The sequence below is a fragment of the Lactuca virosa genome, chromosome 5 (genome assembly GCF_052849685.1).
Source record: "Lactuca virosa cultivar CGN04683 chromosome 5, Lactuca_virosa_CGN04683_v6, whole genome shotgun sequence".
In the NCBI taxonomy this organism is placed as follows: Eukaryota; Viridiplantae; Streptophyta; class Magnoliopsida; order Asterales; family Asteraceae; genus Lactuca; species Lactuca virosa.
In genome coordinates this window covers 211,367,351-211,385,420 of record NC_136430.1, presented here as the reverse complement: position 1 = coordinate 211,385,420, position 18,070 = coordinate 211,367,351, and the positions used below count along the sequence as shown (strand labels likewise).

At 29.0% G+C, this 18,070-nt stretch overlaps 2 protein-coding genes across 4 annotated transcripts; both read left to right on the top strand.

The window, feature by feature from the left end:
• The first annotated feature begins 726 nt into the window (after window positions 1–726).
• LOC145115103 (ion channel POLLUX-like protein, putative (DUF1012)) lies at window positions 727–9,042 on the top strand. Of its 3 annotated transcripts, XM_079051271.1 has the most exons (24): window positions 727–1,076; window positions 2,075–2,151; window positions 2,309–2,427; window positions 2,604–2,890; window positions 3,133–3,204; window positions 3,304–3,379; window positions 3,487–3,585; window positions 3,945–4,099; window positions 4,201–4,305; window positions 4,431–4,517; window positions 5,220–5,304; window positions 5,408–5,555; window positions 5,639–5,715; window positions 5,783–5,863; window positions 5,975–6,175; window positions 6,238–6,351; window positions 7,076–7,168; window positions 7,363–7,489; window positions 7,595–7,671; window positions 7,922–7,969; window positions 8,092–8,161; window positions 8,318–8,391; window positions 8,483–8,593; window positions 8,715–9,042. In XM_079051271.1, the coding sequence occupies exons 1-24, from the start codon at window positions 1,000–1,002 to the stop codon at window positions 8,814–8,816; spliced, it is 2,562 nt and encodes an 853-aa protein (XP_078907397.1). In that variant the 5' UTR covers window positions 727–999; the 3' UTR covers window positions 8,817–9,042. The 3 variants fall into 3 exon arrangements, with proteins under 3 accessions (XP_078907397.1, XP_078907398.1, XP_078907399.1); XM_079051272.1 differs by lacking the exon at window positions 5,783–5,863; XM_079051273.1 differs by lacking the exons at window positions 727–1,076; window positions 2,075–2,151 and having other exon boundaries at window positions 2,587–2,890.
• Window positions 9,043–15,140: 6,098 nt separating this feature from the next.
• Window positions 15,141–18,070, top strand: LOC145110782 (rRNA-processing EFG1-like protein (DUF2361)). Its single transcript, XM_079047094.1, has 7 exons — window positions 15,141–15,341; window positions 15,821–15,950; window positions 16,037–16,164; window positions 16,247–16,385; window positions 17,122–17,233; window positions 17,312–17,375; window positions 17,491–18,070. Exons 1-7 carry the CDS (start codon window positions 15,180–15,182, stop codon window positions 17,806–17,808), a joined length of 1,053 nt encoding a protein of 350 aa, XP_078903220.1. The 5' UTR covers window positions 15,141–15,179; the 3' UTR covers window positions 17,809–18,070.

The window sequence follows — 18,070 nt, the reverse complement described above, 5'->3', positions numbered from 1 at the left end:
TTTACCGCCTCCTCCTCAATGGGAATTGTCAAACGATGTAGAGGTAGTGTTACCCCCTTTGCAACTTAAATATTTATATGTCTTTCTTAAGTGTATGTGTAATGTTATATGTTATCCACTAATATAGTATCTAATTACTTTGACCTCCAAAAAGAAAATTCCAAGCATCACACACCATCCTAACTTGGAGCTTACAAAATACGAATTCTCAATATCCAAATACGAGTGTGACATGTCCATAGATATCTCTAGTTACATAGATCTCCAAGAATCACACACCATCCTAACTTGAAGCTTACAAAATACAAATTCTCAATATCCAAATACGAGTGTGACATGTCCATAGATATCCCTTGTTATATAGACCATAATGAAAAAAATTCACCTCAAACAGAATTCGTATAAAAAAGGAATGAAGGTTCAAAGTTGGCTTATTTTTTATATATTTCACTAAGCTAAAAAATATGACTTTTTATAAAGGATTGTTATTTTCGCATAAAAACAAATTTCATGGATTTTTGCATATATGACCTATAGAAATCGTAGCTATTTTGGTTTTTTTTTCCCTCTATTTTTTTAGGTATTTTATGGAAAAACCTTTTAAAAATAAAAAGGCAATTACGATTATTTTGTATTCTCATAGTCAACCTTTTCTTACATATAAAAAATCGGTTACAAATGAATAAGAAATTCGTTTATAAATGGAACAATTCAAACTATGATAATTGCCCTCTCTTGGTTGTATCTCCCACCCCTCCACCTTCACAAACATATTCTCAATCTCAATTCTCAAAATCAACTCACACCGTTTAAATCCAATGCCAAATGTCCCACCTTTTTTATTCCAAATACTTCCAAATTCCAGTCGACTTCAATCTCGGGATGAATTTCATCAACCCCACGTGTAATTGCTGTTTTTCATTCCGTTGTTAGAGCGAGAGTGCAAGTAATAAGAGGGAGGGAGTGAGAGAGAGTTAGAGAGAGAAAGAGAGAGAGGAGATGGTCATCTTGCATAGCTTTCAGCCATGGATATCCCCAAGAATTCAAAATATCTCAAGGATTTCTCGTCCCAAGAGGTCAGGCATTATTAATTCTAATCCGTAAACTCGATTGCTTCTCATAACTTCATAACAGACAATCGACTTCATGTAGTAGTTAATGTCTGCCACTCATTATAATCTGGGCTTGTATCAATTGTAATCACAAATCCACAAGCATGCCTGTCATGATCAAACTTGCTTTATTTGGGTGTCTTTGTATTGTGATTCGCTGTGTGAAGTTTCGTGGATTCACGCATTTTAATAAGCAACTGGTGTGCAATAATAATCTAACCTTTCATTCTTTTTCCTCCTTTTTAAGCTAGAATTACATCCCTTCTCTAAATTCTTATTTTCCCTTTTCTTTTAATCATCATCAGACATATACTCTACTACTATTCTACACTTTCTTCATTAGTTTCTTCTCAAACTCATCAATAAGCAATCAAATTAGATGTAGTCTAGTTTTAGCTATGACAGTTTACATTTTGGTTGCAAATTCTAGCAGACACAACATGTTAGAGGTTTGATGACAAAATTAAACTTCATTTATGTAAACAATACCCAATAAAGGAAGTGGGGTTTTCTTTAATGATGTATAAATGGATGATTTATAAGCTTTTAATCTAATTATCAACTATCAAGACAGTGGAGCCCCACGTATTTGCTTCCATAACTTTTAGGGAAGAAACATGAAGAAATTGGAGAGTTAGTTTTTGTGAGTGGAAATATTGAGCACTGTGAAATGTTAGTGCAGTTTTTCAACTCAACTTTCATTGAAGTTTTCATTGTTCAATGTGGGCCCCATCATCATTCATCATATTGCCACTTAGTAGTTATAGCATTTCATTTCTTCCTATTACAACTTTGTACTTTTGAAAAAAGTGAAAGTACATTTCTTTGATAGGGTAGTACTTTTAAAGTACAATGTCTTCATAAGAAGAAAATTAATAGAAAGAAATGAAAGTACATTGCTTTTGCATTTAGCTCTTTTGTATGTTTGGAATCAGAAGCTGATTTTGATACAATGATTTCAGAGAATCAAGTCAAGATTCATGTTTCTGGATTCATTCTTCAGCTTTACATGTAAATGGCATGTTAAAGAATCATCAAGGTGAGTCTAAAGAAACTTATATCATAAGAACTTCTTAATAACATTATCAATGTACTTTCATATATTTGTTTATTATATCATCTTCCTTTCTTTTCTTTCTATTAATTTTCTTTCTATTAGTTTTCTTCTTATACATGTTATCTTTTTCATTTTCCAGGAAAGCGAAAGGTCAATTCAATAAAAGCATCACATAAGACAGGTGTCTCAATGAACATGTACATCTTGAATAATATTGACTCACAGCTCTTGAAGGTGAAATTACCAGATTACCCTCAGGTGAGCATAATGGCAATCCGTAATGCAATGTCTCAATGATCAACTTTATGTATCACCAACAAGAAAACTCACTTTATTTAACTAACTAAACTACCAGAATATAAATTACCAAACTACCCTCAGGTGAGCATATATTGATAAAGTGACAAATTTCAACAGATGAATTAATCCTGCAGGTGGATCGAAAAAGGATCATGATAGCTGCATTAGCATCTTGCTTAGTAGTCAAATTGATACAACAAGATCATGGGAAAACAGTGATTACTTCTGTAAAAGATCTACTTTCAAGGGTAATTCAGTCATTTGGCACTACAAGTTTGCCTTTTGCATGCATATCTAATTCTTTGGATAAACCCACACCTCTGCAATTGGATGTATCTTTGCCATCATTTCATGACATCAAATGGGGATTTTCACGCATCATGTACTTATTCAACATACAACTTGAGAGAAATGTTTCCACGTAAGTTTAACAAATTACAGAAAAGCCCTTGTACTTCCACCATATTACCAATTTAGCCACTCAACTATTGTCAATAGTGATTAAAACACCATTACACTTCTTTTTATCCTTCTTACTAAAAAACCATTTTTCCTAACCATTTTATCAATTTAGACATTGAACTGTGTTTTATGATTGTTAAAATATTTGTTTAGTGACTAAATTACCCTTGGATTTAGCCATTTAACTATTTTTATTTGTAGGTTTTTGATTGTGCTCCTTTTAGCTTGCTTTTCGTTTGTTCTTATTGGTGGAACACTCTTCTATAAGTACAGGTACTTGTTTTATATTTTAGTCAAAGACTTTTATTAAATTATTGTTTTATTATATTAGTTATTTGATTATATTAATATCAGACTTTCATTATAATGTAGGCGTAATACACAGTCATTTGAAGATTGTCTTTGGGAAGCTTGGGCATGTTTGTGTTCTTCATCAACACATCTGAAAGTGAGATTTCATTTTAATAATTCTCTATTTTATTTTCTGAAATAAAACAAACTATTTATAGCTTTTTGTGAAATGATATTTAATAAATTTGTACATGTTTTATGCAGCAAAGAACTAGGGTTGAACGTGTTATTGGTTTTGTTCTTGCTATATGGGGCATCTTATTTTATTCTCGCCTCTTGGGAACAATGACAGAGCAATTCAGGGTACTTTCTTGAATCATATGCACAAAAGACGAAAATACCCTTGTCCTCATTAAAATTAGTTCTCCAATCCTGTCAAGTGCAAATGGGATTGGGACTTATGTCAATGGGACAAAAGTTGCAATTTTTTGTCACACCCGAAAAGTTGGGACATGACATGTGTGAAAAAGACGAAAATGCCCTTCCCATCCTCATCATTGAAAATGGTCCTGGAAAACTTCTCCTGTCCAACTGTGACAATAATTGCAAAAAAGGTTGGACATTACATGACCTTCTCATATGTGAAAAAGACGAAAATGCCCTTGTAATCCTCATCATTGAAAAAAGTGTAGAAAGCTTAAATGATATGTGTATTTGTACAGCATAACATGCAAAAGCTTAGAGAAGGAGCACAAATGCAAGTTCTAGAGACTGACCATATAATAATTTGTGGAGTTAATAGTCATTTGAGCTTCATATTGAAGCAATTAAACAAATATCATGAGTTTTCTGTGCGATTAGGTACAGCTACAGCTAGGTAATAATGTCTTAAAAAATATTTAAAATTTTTTACATACATTATAATATTATATAACTTCATTTAAGTGTAATTACATCTTTAAAAAAATGTTTAAATAGGAGGCAAAGAATTCTTCTTTTGTCTGATATCCCAAGGAAGCAAATGGACAAAATTGCTGATAGTATTGCAAAAGATCTTCATCATATTGATGTCCTTACAAAAAGGTATTTTTGTCTCATTGTTTTATGTTAAATCAAGGGTATAATATTAGCAATATATAGTTTCCTTTTTTTTTTCTTTTAAAAAAAATAAAATTTCTTCCATTTTTGGCTTCTTTCTTGTTGTGCAGTTGTAGTCTAAGCTTAACAAAATCATTCCAAAGGGCTGCAGCCAATAAGGCACGTGCCATAATAATATTGCCAACTAAGGGTGATAGGTAAGATTCTTTTTAAGGGTAAATCAGTAAATGTAAGAAATAGCAGTTGTAGTCTTACTTTCATTTCTTGCTATTATGACTTTATACTTTGAAAAATCTATTCAGTTATAGCGATTTCATCTAGGGTTAATCTTAAAAACGACCTTATATTTTGTGTTTTTTCCGGATAAAATTATTTTTACCTGAAAAAGACCTTGTATTTTTTCATTTTTTCCGATCTGGCCCTTTTAGTCATTTTTTTCAAAAAAAAAATTGTAAAATGTGAGGGTTTTTTCCTGAAAAACTAAAAAGGTTGAGGGTTTATTTGGAAGAATTTAGAAGGTTGAGGGTTTTTTTCGAAAAAAAAAATACAAAGTTGAGGGCTTTTTCGGAAAAAATGAAAAAATACAAGGTCTTTTGAGGCAATTTTTTTTTGAAGTTTAATCCAGAAAAAACACACAATATAAGGTCTTTTTTGAGACTAACCCTTTCATCTAAATACAAAGCAGTTTTCATTTGATATAATTAGATAAAAATTTCAATTTATAATGTCACTATTAAGAAAAATAGTTAAATTACAATGTTTTAGTATGTACATTTTTCAATGTATAATGTCAAATAAGAAAAAAGTTGAAATTTCAATGCTATAAATATAATCCACAAATAAATAAAAGTAAATTGCTATTTTTGATAGTATACAAAATTTGTTTTTGGAGTTGTTAGGTATGGAATAGATACAGATGCATTTTTATCAGTTCTTGCTCTTCAACCTATTTCAGACATGGAATCTGTTCCTGCAATTGTTGAGGTTAAATTTTATTTTTTATTTTTTACAAAAAAAAAAAAGAAAGAAAAGAAAATACATCATGTTTCAAAGTGTATAACCAAAATATTTTTATAATTTCTTTTAGGTTTCAAGCCCAAATACATGTGAGCTTTTGAAGTCAATCTCAGGGTTGAAAGTAGAACCTGTTGAAAATGTAACATCCAAGTTATTTGTTCAATGCTCTCGACAAAAAGGGCTTGTAAAGATCTATAGACATTTGCTAAATTACCAAAGTACCTTCCTATTTTTTTGATCACAAATCATTGTTAAAAGGGCTAAATCAATAGTAAGCTAAGCTAATTGATTTGTTTTGCAGAAAATGTATTCAATCTTTCCAGTTTTCCTCATCTAGCAGGATTGAAATACGGTCAGTTAAGAATTGGATTTCAAGAGGTTAGTTTTTCTTTTTTCTTTAAAATGTATTTAAACAATTTATATATTGTTAATTTTTTTTTTTTAGGCTGTTGTTTGTGGTCTTTATAAAAAAGGGAAGATAAATTTCCATCCAATGGACAATGAAGTTGTAGATGAAGATGACAAAGTATGAACATATATATATATATATATATATATATATATATATATATATATATATATACTATTATAAATTTATTATAAGTGATTATAATATAATAATAAGTTGCATTTGTAGGTATTATTCATTGCACCTATAACTGGGAAGAACAAAACACCAATTTCATATTTTAGTTCAATAAAAGAAGAAGACGAAATTGACCCTCATAAACTTGAAGTTATAAAAAAGATTGGTGAAGAAGCTCCACATAATGCACTTCAAATGGCAAAGTCACGTTTGGAGAAAATTGTTAAACGTCCAGCAAAACCAGGGTCCAAGGTAATACTTTTTCATTTAAATTTATTTATTTATTTATTTTGAGTGATAAATGATAAATGTAGGCATCAGATTGGAGTGTGGGACCCAAAGAATGCATATTATTACTTGGATGGAGATCAGATGTTGTTGATATGATTCAAGAATATGATAATTACCTTGGTCCTGGAAGTGTTGTTGTAAGTTTAAATTTTTACTTGAAGAGAATGGAATGGAATTGTTCTTTCCATTGTTTGTGGATTGGGAATGGAATGGAATTCGAAGGAATGTGATATTTTCCTTTCCATTTTGATAATTTTCATTCCTTATACATGTCTTTCTTTTTCATGGAATGAAAAATTACAAAATAACTTGTTTTTATTTTTGTAAGGTTCAATAACACAAATCCTTTTCCAAAAGTTTCACGAATTTGAATTGAAATACAATTTTATTTTCTAAAAAGAAAATAGAAAAATATTCTTTATCATTATACTCTTGTTTGGGTTTGTAGTGTATAGTTAAAACTAGGGTTTTATGCAGAAAAGTCTCATTATTTTGGGAAATTTTTTGATAAAGTCGTAATTTTTTTATTTTTTGAATAGAAAAGTCCAGATTATTTAATTTTACACGGTAATCTGTCATTTTCTGTTAAAATAAAAATAAGGACTTGTTTGTTAATTTGGGCAAAATATTAAATAATCAAGACTTTTCTGTTCAATTTTTTTTAGGACTTTATCAAAAAATTTCCCAAAATAACGAGACCTTACAATTATACATTGAATTACATATAATATGTCAAAAATAAATCATATGAACATTTATTCCATTCCTACAATTTCAACCAAACATGATCATGGAATGTAAAAAATCCTTTTTCAAAAGTTTCATGATTTTAAATTAAATTACAATTTTATTTTGATGTAGGAAATTCTTTCAGATGTGCCAATTTCAGATAGAGAAAAAACATACAAATTTTCAGGTCAACACAAGATAAAACATGTTAAAGTCATCCACAGGGTAATTTGAATTTCTCAAAACTATAATCTTTGTTTCTTCCTCTTTCTAATGTCAACTGAGCTCCATGTGGGCCCTACACTGTGCAGTGTGGGTCAGCTCAGGGGTTGCTAGAAGAATAATTTGTTTACAGAAACAAATTATTTTCCATTTATTTTTAATCATAAATAATGCAAGTGCATTGCCTAAATAAACAGATTGGGAACCCAAGGGACTATGATACTTTAAAGGAAACAATTGAACACACTCAAAAGTCTCTTAAGAAAGGAGAAGATGTTCCATTTTCTGTAGTTGTTATATCTGATAGAGAGTGGTTGCTTGAAGGTATTAATTATTATTTTCTTTAAAGTATAATTCTCTAATAAACAAATAAATAAATGAAAGTATGTTAGTATTTATTGCATTCAACATTTTTCTTTAATTCTATAGATCCATCAGGGGCAGATAAGCAGTCTGCATATTCTCTACTTCTTGCTGAAAGTATTTGTCTGAAGCTTGGTGTTAAGGTGAGTATTTTTTTATTTTTTGCTGAAAGTATTTATGCAACAGTGTTTTTACCTTAAAAAATATTGTATTTTTTTTGTCATAACATGAAACATAGTTGCCTAGTTTGCTTAAAATATCAACTTTGCTGCATAAATTAAGAAAAAGGTAAAACTTTGTCACATAAATACACATTTAATCCTAAGAACTTTTTTGGTAATTTAACTTTGACTTTTGACTTTTGACTTCTTTTCTTGACCTCTTTAACTATAGGTTCAAAATCTGGTTGCAGAAATTGTTGACTCAAAACTAGGCAAACAGGTATAATAAATTGTTTTACATATCATTTTAATTAGGATTTAATGATAAGAAAAAAACTGAATTATAATTGGATATAAGTTTATTTATTGCATTTATTGAAAATTGATGTTATCACTATTTAGATTACAAGAATCAAGCCATCATTGACTTACATAGCAGCTGAAGAAATAATGAGCCTTGTGACAGCTCAAGGTTATATATATATATATATATATATATATATATATATATATATATATATATATATATATAAAAACTCTGTTTCTTTTTTCTTTTTTCTTATTTTTTTACGTATAAAACTTTTTTCTTTTCTTGTAATTTTAATTTTGTATCTGTTTTGAATATTAGTGGCCGAAAACAGTGAATTGAATGCAGTTTGGAAAGACATCTTGGATGCTGATGGAGATGAAATTTATGTGAAAGTAAACACTTATCCTTTCTGCTTTCAAATTTGACATTAAAAAAAAAAAAAAATTCTTATTTTTTTAAATCTTTTTGTTATTTTTTATTCAGGACATAAGTTTGTACATGAAAGGGGATGAGCATTTGTCGTTTTCTGAGCTCTCTGAAAGAGCAAGATTGAGGAGAGAAGTAGCCATTGGTTATGTCAAAAACAACAAAAAGGTGAAACATACACTTCTTTTTTTTGTTACTATATATATAACTCTTTCATTTTTTTACTTACTTAATATAGAAACAACTACTTAAAAAGGTATTTTACATTATCTTTATCTTTCTATTATAGGTTATAAACCCTGTTCCCAAATCGGAGCCTCTTCCTCTTGAACTCACTGATTCTCTGATTGTTATATCGGAGCTTGAAGGAGAACAACCCGTTCTCTTGTAAATGTTGACTTCTTCTCCAAGAAATACTACCATAAAATCAAGCATCAAAGACAATTTTTAACAAGAAATTATAATTGTTGTTTAAAAAAAAAAAGCAAAAATGATTCACGTTGATTTTGAGTTTGATACATGCACGGGGAAGATTTGCGGAAAAGTATGGTGTAAAGTGCAATTATTGGAACTTTTGAAACTTTTACTCAATCTACAGGAGTGAAATTTGATTTTAATTTGGATGACTTTGTTGTATTTGAGTGGATTTTTTACACCCCGTTCCCGAGTTCAACTTAACGAGAGAAAAGAAAGGAAATAGGTGGAAATGAGAAGAAAATAAAAGAAATTGGTGTTCCTGACTTTCATTAAAGGAAGGAAGTGGAAAGAAGTGGAGGGAAATGAAATGATCACTTTCTCTCCTAACTTTCCTTCCGATTTGGGAGGATTTGGAAAGAAAAAACAAAATAATTAATTTTCTTTACATTTATGTCTAATTCGGAAACACAAAAGAAAATTTTGTTTTCCTTTTCTTTTGCTTCTTTTCTCTTCGGACTTTCTTTTGTCTTCTTTTCTTTTCTTTTGTTAAACTCGGAAACTAGGCGTTAAAGTATAATGATGTGATATGAACTTTTGCAAATACGATTGTATGATGAAGAAATCAATGGAAGTAATTTTTCCTCTAGCATCTATCATTGAATGGGTTATGTTCTAGCACTCGAACCAAATTTATAACAAAATGATAATCAATAATCTTTTCTTAATAACATAAAATTGTAAATTGTGTTATGTTATTTTACAAATAAGTTGTAGGCAACGGTCATTGAGTGATGTGATTCTAATAAACGTCTATCTTATAATATCATTTAAATAATTATAATTTTATATATCAACCTAGTATAAGAATTATTATTTCATACTTACTGTTAATAACGTAATTATTTTCAATAACATGTATTTGCTAAAATTGTAATTACATAGTTTTATTTTGTGCAATGTGCATACATTCGCTTAATATTTCTTAAAAAGGATGAAAGAGTGTCTAATTCATAATTCATAATAAAATGTTTGTATCTTTAAATTGTACATGGGTGTCTTCAATGATGAAAAAGAGTATGCACAAAGCATGATTATTTTGTATTCATTTGAATGGGAAATGAGTGAGATGACCGGTGTAGTCCAAACACGTAACAAATGCACACGGCTATAATAAGCCCATATGTGATGCATATGTCATGGTTCACATGTCACCTACCTAAAGAGTGTTTGGAACCCTTTCTGTTGGTGTTTGCTTTGTGCTAGGATACAAAGATACTTGATGTTAGAAACAACTTAAAGGAACATGAGGATTAGTGAATAGATTTCTAAGAGGGTGTTTGGGATTTTTTATTTAAAACAACTTATGCTTTTTAATAAAATTGTTTATTAGTTTATATAGTATTAAAACAAAGTTTAAAGAAAAATGTTTGGTTTATGCTATCCGATACAAAAACGTTATAAGTTCACAAGTTACTTTTTAGTGTTTATCAAAGTGTGCTTATATGTGTAATTAGAAAATAACTTATCAAAAACTCTTTATTTAAGTCAATAAATGCTTATGAAATCATTATATATAAAGTTTCAAACACTTAAAACCCCTTATTACCGGTATCAAACGGCAATCTACTATAATAAATAAAAACCATTTTTACCACTTGTCATTCTCTCATTTTTTATGTCACATGTCATTTTGTTGTAATTTTAGATTAAATTATCCATGTGTCATTTTGTGATTTTTTTTTTCCATTGTATTAAATTACACATAATATTTAAATGTAATAAATGTAATAATAAATGAATATCAAATTTATTAATGCAACTTTCCTTATAATTTTTAAATTTCTAAATTGAATCAAATTATTTTAATTGTTTATTTATTTATATTTTAAAGACAAATGAACACTTTAACTATAATAACTAAATATTTTTCTCTACTTTCTTATAAATTCAAACTTTCTAAATTTTTAGATCTTCATATTTATATATATATTTTTTAATAAACTCATGTAACACATGAGTCTCACAACTAGTAAGTCAATAAATATCTACCTAACTTAATAAAATAGTCATGCCATATGGATCATTCTACATTCATATTTCACCTAATGTTAAAAGTCTATTTTGCCTTTCATATCTTCCACTTTAACCCGTAGATTCTTCTCCTACAAAAGAAGATATTATGTATAAATATGATATAATTCACTAAAAAAATTAATTTACTTTCCTTAATACGTGCCATTATTATATGATCTTATATTGCCCTTCAGTAAAATATTTCATACGTATAAAGTAATTACTATGTATGAAGGTTTATAATGATGATTATTTTTAAATAATTATTATATAATCTAAACCAAAATTATAGGTTATTAATTTAATAATTTTTTATAAATATTAGATGTTTCATAAATTTTTTAATTATTAATTTCATTTTTTTTCTTACTTGTGGCTTCCTTGGGTTTTAATCTAGTTTCAAATAAATAACTTCAAACATCCCTTGTATGACATTTTAGACTTAAAATAGCCAAAGACATTATATATATAATTTGTCTTTGATAATGACTAAATCAAACCTAGTACCTTACTATAAAACAAATGATTTTTTTTTTGTTTTTGAAAATTGATTTTTTAAGACTTTCGCTATTTTTAAAGAGTAAAACATTTATGGTATATTCTTTACTAGGTGTAAGACCCGTGTAATACACGGGTTTATTAAAAATAAAAGTTTAATATAAAGTTATAAGCATTATGCAATTTTTAAAGCAATAGTTTTATATAAATACAAAAGATATAATAAATAAAGTAATTAATTTAATACATATTCTTAGAGATTTGAAACAAGAACGAAAGAAACATTTAAAGAGCATTGATTCTGATATTTAATATAATGATTTACCTTTACATATATAAACCTTACTAAAATTTGGATTTTAACTTTAAGAAAAATAAAAAATACAAAAAAATGATAAGCAGAAAAAAAATAAAAAATCCTAGAAAATAACATGTGTCAGATTCAATAAGAACATGACATTTAGCAAAAATGATTTTCATTTATTAGGTTAGATAAGCATTTCAAAACGACCCAAAAGGGGTGTTAATTTTTGCCGTGAGAAGCACCAAGCGATACAATTCTGCTTATGTGGCATCTAACCAATGATGTTGTAATATAATTTCCAAATAAACATTCAAATCTCTAAATATTATTAAAAGAGAAACCTTATGACATCATCTTAAACAATTAGGACCATTGATTGTATTTCGATCGTAGATTTTCCACCCTTAGATCACTTTGTCACATCACCTACCAAAGTATTGGTAAAAACTCTTTTTCCATCAATCGTTACCATGTCTAAAGGTAAGTTACGGTGTTTGTGACATCCTCAATTTCACGGCCAGAAAATACCGATTTATTTATGCTTTATTTGAAAATCAGAGTATACTTTTGAAGAAATATGTTGCAGAATTTGTTCCAAAAAATATGATAAAAAATTTATCAAAGCATTTTCGAAGAAATGTATTTTCATTATATTAAAAACTTCGGGATGTCATTGCCAATACAGATCAAAAGCATAAACAAAAACAACATAGACCTTACAACATTCTATTTATTTCTACTGGCCTATAACCTATAATCCTTCATCAGATCATCGCATCTATGCTCTTTGTGCCACTACCTGTAATACAAGAAACTGAGTGGGTCAGACTTGGAAGGCTGGTGAGCACATACGGTTTTCAACCCACAATAATTAAGTTTATTAATTACATCAAATCAAACAACCCGATTACTCATTCCTGTTATCCTCACTTTCTGTCCCTAAAGCATCTAAATTAAGGGACCTAGCCTGATGATCATCATCAGGACGACAATACTGCTTAGGGGATTCCTCTGCAATATATGTCACTATAACTAATATACTCAGAAAATATCAAAGCGAATTCAGAAATACCTCCCTATGGACATACGTATTCAAGATTTGTTTCAATAACTTTCCACCTCCCACCAGTTACAACGCAAACCAAATCTTCCTTCATTTTTTTTAGAGAGATTTTAAACAAATTTTCCAAAGAAATAACAACTAAACTGATAATTTTTTGCAAAAGTTTATATATAATAAGGTTGTTTCATAATCAAACTCTATCAATTTCAAAGTTAAAATTTTAAAAAAAAATTACAAAAAATATCACACATTTACAGTTGAAAAGGAGAGGAAATTGCAGATGGACTTAGTCCATCTGCGATTTTAAGGGGGAAAGAAGGCTATTTATACAGCAAAAAAAACCATCTGCGAACGTACAAGTGACTAAAGCACGTCTGTGTTTTAGCCACTTGTACGTTCATAGATGGCTTGCCAAAATCGCAGATGGGCTTAATCCATCTGCGATTTTTGTGGCTAAAAATGCAATTTCAGTTTTTTTGACTATTTTTCACAAAGTAATTAACATTTTTGGCTAAATTTACAATTTTTTCTATTTAAAACAACTTATGCTTTTTAATAAAAATGTATATTAGTTTATCTAATATTAAAACAAATTTAAAGAAAAATGTTTGGTTTAGGCAATCCGATACCAAAACGTTATAAGTTCATAAATTACTTTTTAGTGTGTATCAAATTGCGCTTATATGTGTAATTAGGAAATAACTTATTAAAAACTTTTTATTTAAGTCAATAAATGCTTATGTAATCATTATATCTAAAGTTTCAAACACTTAAAACTCATTATTACCGGTACCAAACCGCAATCTACTCTAATAAATAAAAATCATTTTTAGCACTTGTCATTCTCTCATTCGTTATGTCACATGTCATTTTGTTGTAATTTTAGATTAAGTTATATACATATATCATTTTGTGATTTTTTTTCCATTTTATTAAATTATATATAATATTTAAATGTAATAATAAATAAATATCAAATATATTAATGCAACTTTTTTTATATTTTATAAATATCTAAATTGAATCCAATTATTTTAATTGTTTATTTATTTATATTTTAAAAGAGAAATGAACACTTTAATTATAATAGCTAAATATTTTTCTCTACTTTCTTATAAATTCAAACTTTCTGAATTTTTAGATCTTCACATTTATTTTTATTTTTTTGAATCAATTTTTAGTCTCACTACTAGTAAGTCAATAAATATCTACCTAACTTAATCAAAGACTCACCATAGTTCTACATCCATATTTCACCCAATGTTAAAAGTCTATTTTGTCTTTCATGTCTTCCATTTTAACCTGTAGATTCTTCTCATGCACACAAAAAAAGATATTATGTATAAATATGATATAATTCACTAAAAAAAATTAATTTACGAGAAGATATTATGTATAAATATAATATAATTCACTAAAAAAAATTAATTTACTTTTCTTAATACGTGCCATTATTATATGATCTTATATTGTCCTTCATTAAAATATTTAATACGATATAAAATAATTACTACGTATAAAGTTTTATAATAACGATTATTATTAAATAATTATTATAAAATCTAAATCAAAATTATATTTTATTAATTTAATAAATTTTTATAAATATTAGATGTTTCATAACTATTTTTAATTATCAATTTCATTTTTTTTCTTAGCTGTGTTCTTTGGATTGTAACCTAGTTTCAAATAAATAACTCCAAACACCCCTTAAATATGACATTTTGGACTTAAAATAGTCAAAGACATTTTATATATAATTTGTCTTTGATAATGACTAAATCACGCCTAGTACCTTACTATAAAACAAATGATTTTTTTGCTTTTGAAAATTGATTTTATAAGACTTCCGCTATTTTTAAAGAGTGAAACATTTATGGTATATTCTTTATAAGCATTTCAAAACGACCCAAAAGGGGTGTTAATTCTTGCCGTGAGAAGCACCAAGCGATACAATTCTGCTTATGTGGCATCTAACCAATGATGTTGTAATATAATTTCCAAATAAACATTCAAATAGTTTCAAATAACAAAAATAAATAGAAGCAACGAGTTTCAAAACCTAAACATAATGTTGGATCTTAACATTTGATCTATTATGCACCGTTTAATTTTAAAGAATTATAAATATATTTTATACTTGTCAACTTGTATGCTTTCTTAATTTTCTGTTGATTTATGTGTGGTTTTGTTTTCTATATTATTTATTTCTCATCATTCTCTAGATGGAGTGATTGACAATCGTTGTTTCCGAAAGAAAATATAAAGATGTCGTTATTATAAGCTAGCAAAATCTAAAACTTATGCAAAGTACAGGGACCAAAACTGTATATATGTAGCAACATTTCGACATATACATCCGACGGAAAAGAACGAAAACCTAAAAGGAGAACGCAGAGATGGCACACGGTGGCTACGACAAGCGACGGGTCGCCGGACGGAAACCGGTGAATAAAGCTACCAATCACCGTCCAAAATCCTTGGGTGTCGAGAAGAAACCTAAAGCCAAGCTCTTCTCTCTAAAACGCCAGATTCGCTCTACGGAGCGTTTGATTCGCAAGGTATTTTATACACACTGTTTCTTCAGATAAATTCGTCTATAGAAAACGCAATAACCTCCTGCTCAAGTGTAGATATTGTTGTTCGGATTCTTTGGATAATAAAGTATGTACTTAGATTTTATCATGTCCTCCCTCTGTTCAAAAGATTGATGCGTATTATGTATCCTCCGAAGAATATTTGATAACTGCATAAAACTTGATATTAATGGTATTTTGGTAGCGAAAACTTGATAATACACCATTATCACCAACATATTTTCAGTAGTTTGTCACACTACATGGGTTCCAAAGACAATCACTTTTGACAGAGACGCCAAATTCATATCTATCTTTTGCTATACCATTCACATACATTGGATTTGATTTCAAAAAGTTTCACGATTTCTATTAAGTTACAGTTCTATTCCCTTTAAAGTTATTTGATCCTTCTTTATTGGATGAAATAAGCCCATATTTTTCTTTTTATGATATATTTAAAGGACACAAGGCCTGAAGTGCAAGAAGCCCTAACAAAGAAATTAGAAGGATTGAAGAATCAACAGCAGCTTCTGGATAATCTAGCTTTGGAACACAAAATATTCTTGCGTTACAGAAAGATCAAATTTTTTGGTAAAATTTCTTCATTTAAATTCAAGAAATAGCAAAGTATTTTCATTTAAATTCAAGAAATAGCTAATTAATGTTTTGTTCAACAGAAAGAAGGAAGGTTGAGAGAAGAATAAGACGTTTGGAGAAACAACAGCGGGCAGCATCCGGGCAGGCTCAAGAAGCTGACCTGGCTGACCAGCTTTCCAAATTGAAAGAAGATCTTGAGTATATCAGGGTAAATGCACAAAATAGCAACCTACTTTCATTCATTTGTTTATTATAATTATAATAATAATATTATGATTTTGAAACTGCAGTTTTTTCCAAAGGCAGAAAAATACGTATCATTATTTAAAAAAGGTGATAATACAGAGACTGTTAATAAGAGAAACGCCTTACGCACACAAATCAAGGCAAATATAGCTGCTGCTATAGCTAGTGGGAAAGATTTGGAAGGTAATTAATTTCTATTTTTCATTTTTTGTTCTAAAAAATATATATTTTCATTTATTTGTTTTTTGTAGCTTCATACTTTCATTTCTTCCTATTATAACATTGTGCTTTGAAAAATCTACCCAATCATAGCAATATCATCCAAATACAAAGCAATTTTGGGTAGTTTTTTAAAGCACAATGTCTTGATAAGAAAAATAAAAGACAAATTTGCAAATATGGTCCCTGTGGTTTGTCGAAAATTGCCAGTTTGGTCCAAAAAGTTTTGGACTAGCACCACCAGTCCAAAACTTCGATTTTGTTGCGAGTTTGGTCTAATTTTTTTTTTTAAATATTTAAGATGACAGATTTGCCCTTGCAAGGGTAAATCCATTATTATAAAGAGTTTAAAAAATTTATGGACCAAACTTGCAACAAAATCAAAGTTTTGGACAGGTGGTGCTCGTCAAAAACTTTTTGGACCAAAATGACAATTTTTGACAAACCATAGGGACCATATTTGCAATTTTGTCAAAATAAAATTAAAGTACAATGTTTTAAACTAAATAGCAATGCTTTAGTAAGAAACATACTGATTGTTCTTTCAATATTTTCCTTAATACTTTGAAAAATCTACTTAATTGTAGAAGTAAAATTTGCTATAAAATTGGGTAGAATTGTCAAAATAAAAAATGAAAGTAGGATGCTATAAGTTATAATAAACAAATTAATTGCTATTTCTTACAATAAACTGTTTCAGAAACTGGAAGTGAAGACGATGGGTTGGATTTAAGTGAAGATGATTTCTTTCAAAGTGGAAGCTCAAGTGATGAAGCTGATGCAGATGATGAGTGGACTGATAAAAGTGCAAGGTTAGAATCGTCTTTTCTCAATTCATACACCAAACTTTTTTTAAATTTTTATATATAAAAATAAAAACTTTGTAACAGGGAACAAGCATCTAGTGCTTCTGGAAAAGCAGCTTCCGGTATGTCCAGCGATGAAAGAAATCAGGTTAGCCTGATCTGTTATGTCTTGTCCTGTCCTGTCCTGTCCTGTCCTGTATTAAAAGACGTGTAAATATATTTATTTTTATTAATTTATTAATTTGCTTATTAAATTTAAATAGAGACACGTTTCGGCTCGTGCACTTATGCCACCTCCTCGGGCATCAAATAATCCAAATCCAAATCACATGAAATCAAGATACACTAAACCGTTCAACAAGAACACATCATACTCCTCTCATAGGGTTGACATGTCATCATCCTCTCGTAGAGTTGACATGTCATCGTCCAGTAATACGTCGACAAGTGTCGAACGCCCGTTTTTTAATAACCGGCGACCCGTGGAGTCGGGCACGGGTAATAGCGGGAGTAATTTGAGCTCCAATTCGGATGCCCGGAAACCCAAAAGAAAGAGGCGACCCAAGAAGAAGAAGCAATAGGTTTGATTGATGCTACTTATGAATTATTATGGTGTCTAATTTCAAAAAAAAATGTTGTTTTGTTTCTATTATTTATAAAAGATTTGTAAGTCGAAATGAAGATTTTGTGAAAGTTAATTTCTTTATAGTGTCAACGAATCATATGCGGGGACCTTTTTGGTCATATATTGTTTAATCGCGGTTGTACGAAATTGTTCTTGGATTTTTCATGTTAATTTATCTGAATTTGAAAATCTTGATATTGACATGTAATTTTGAGGTC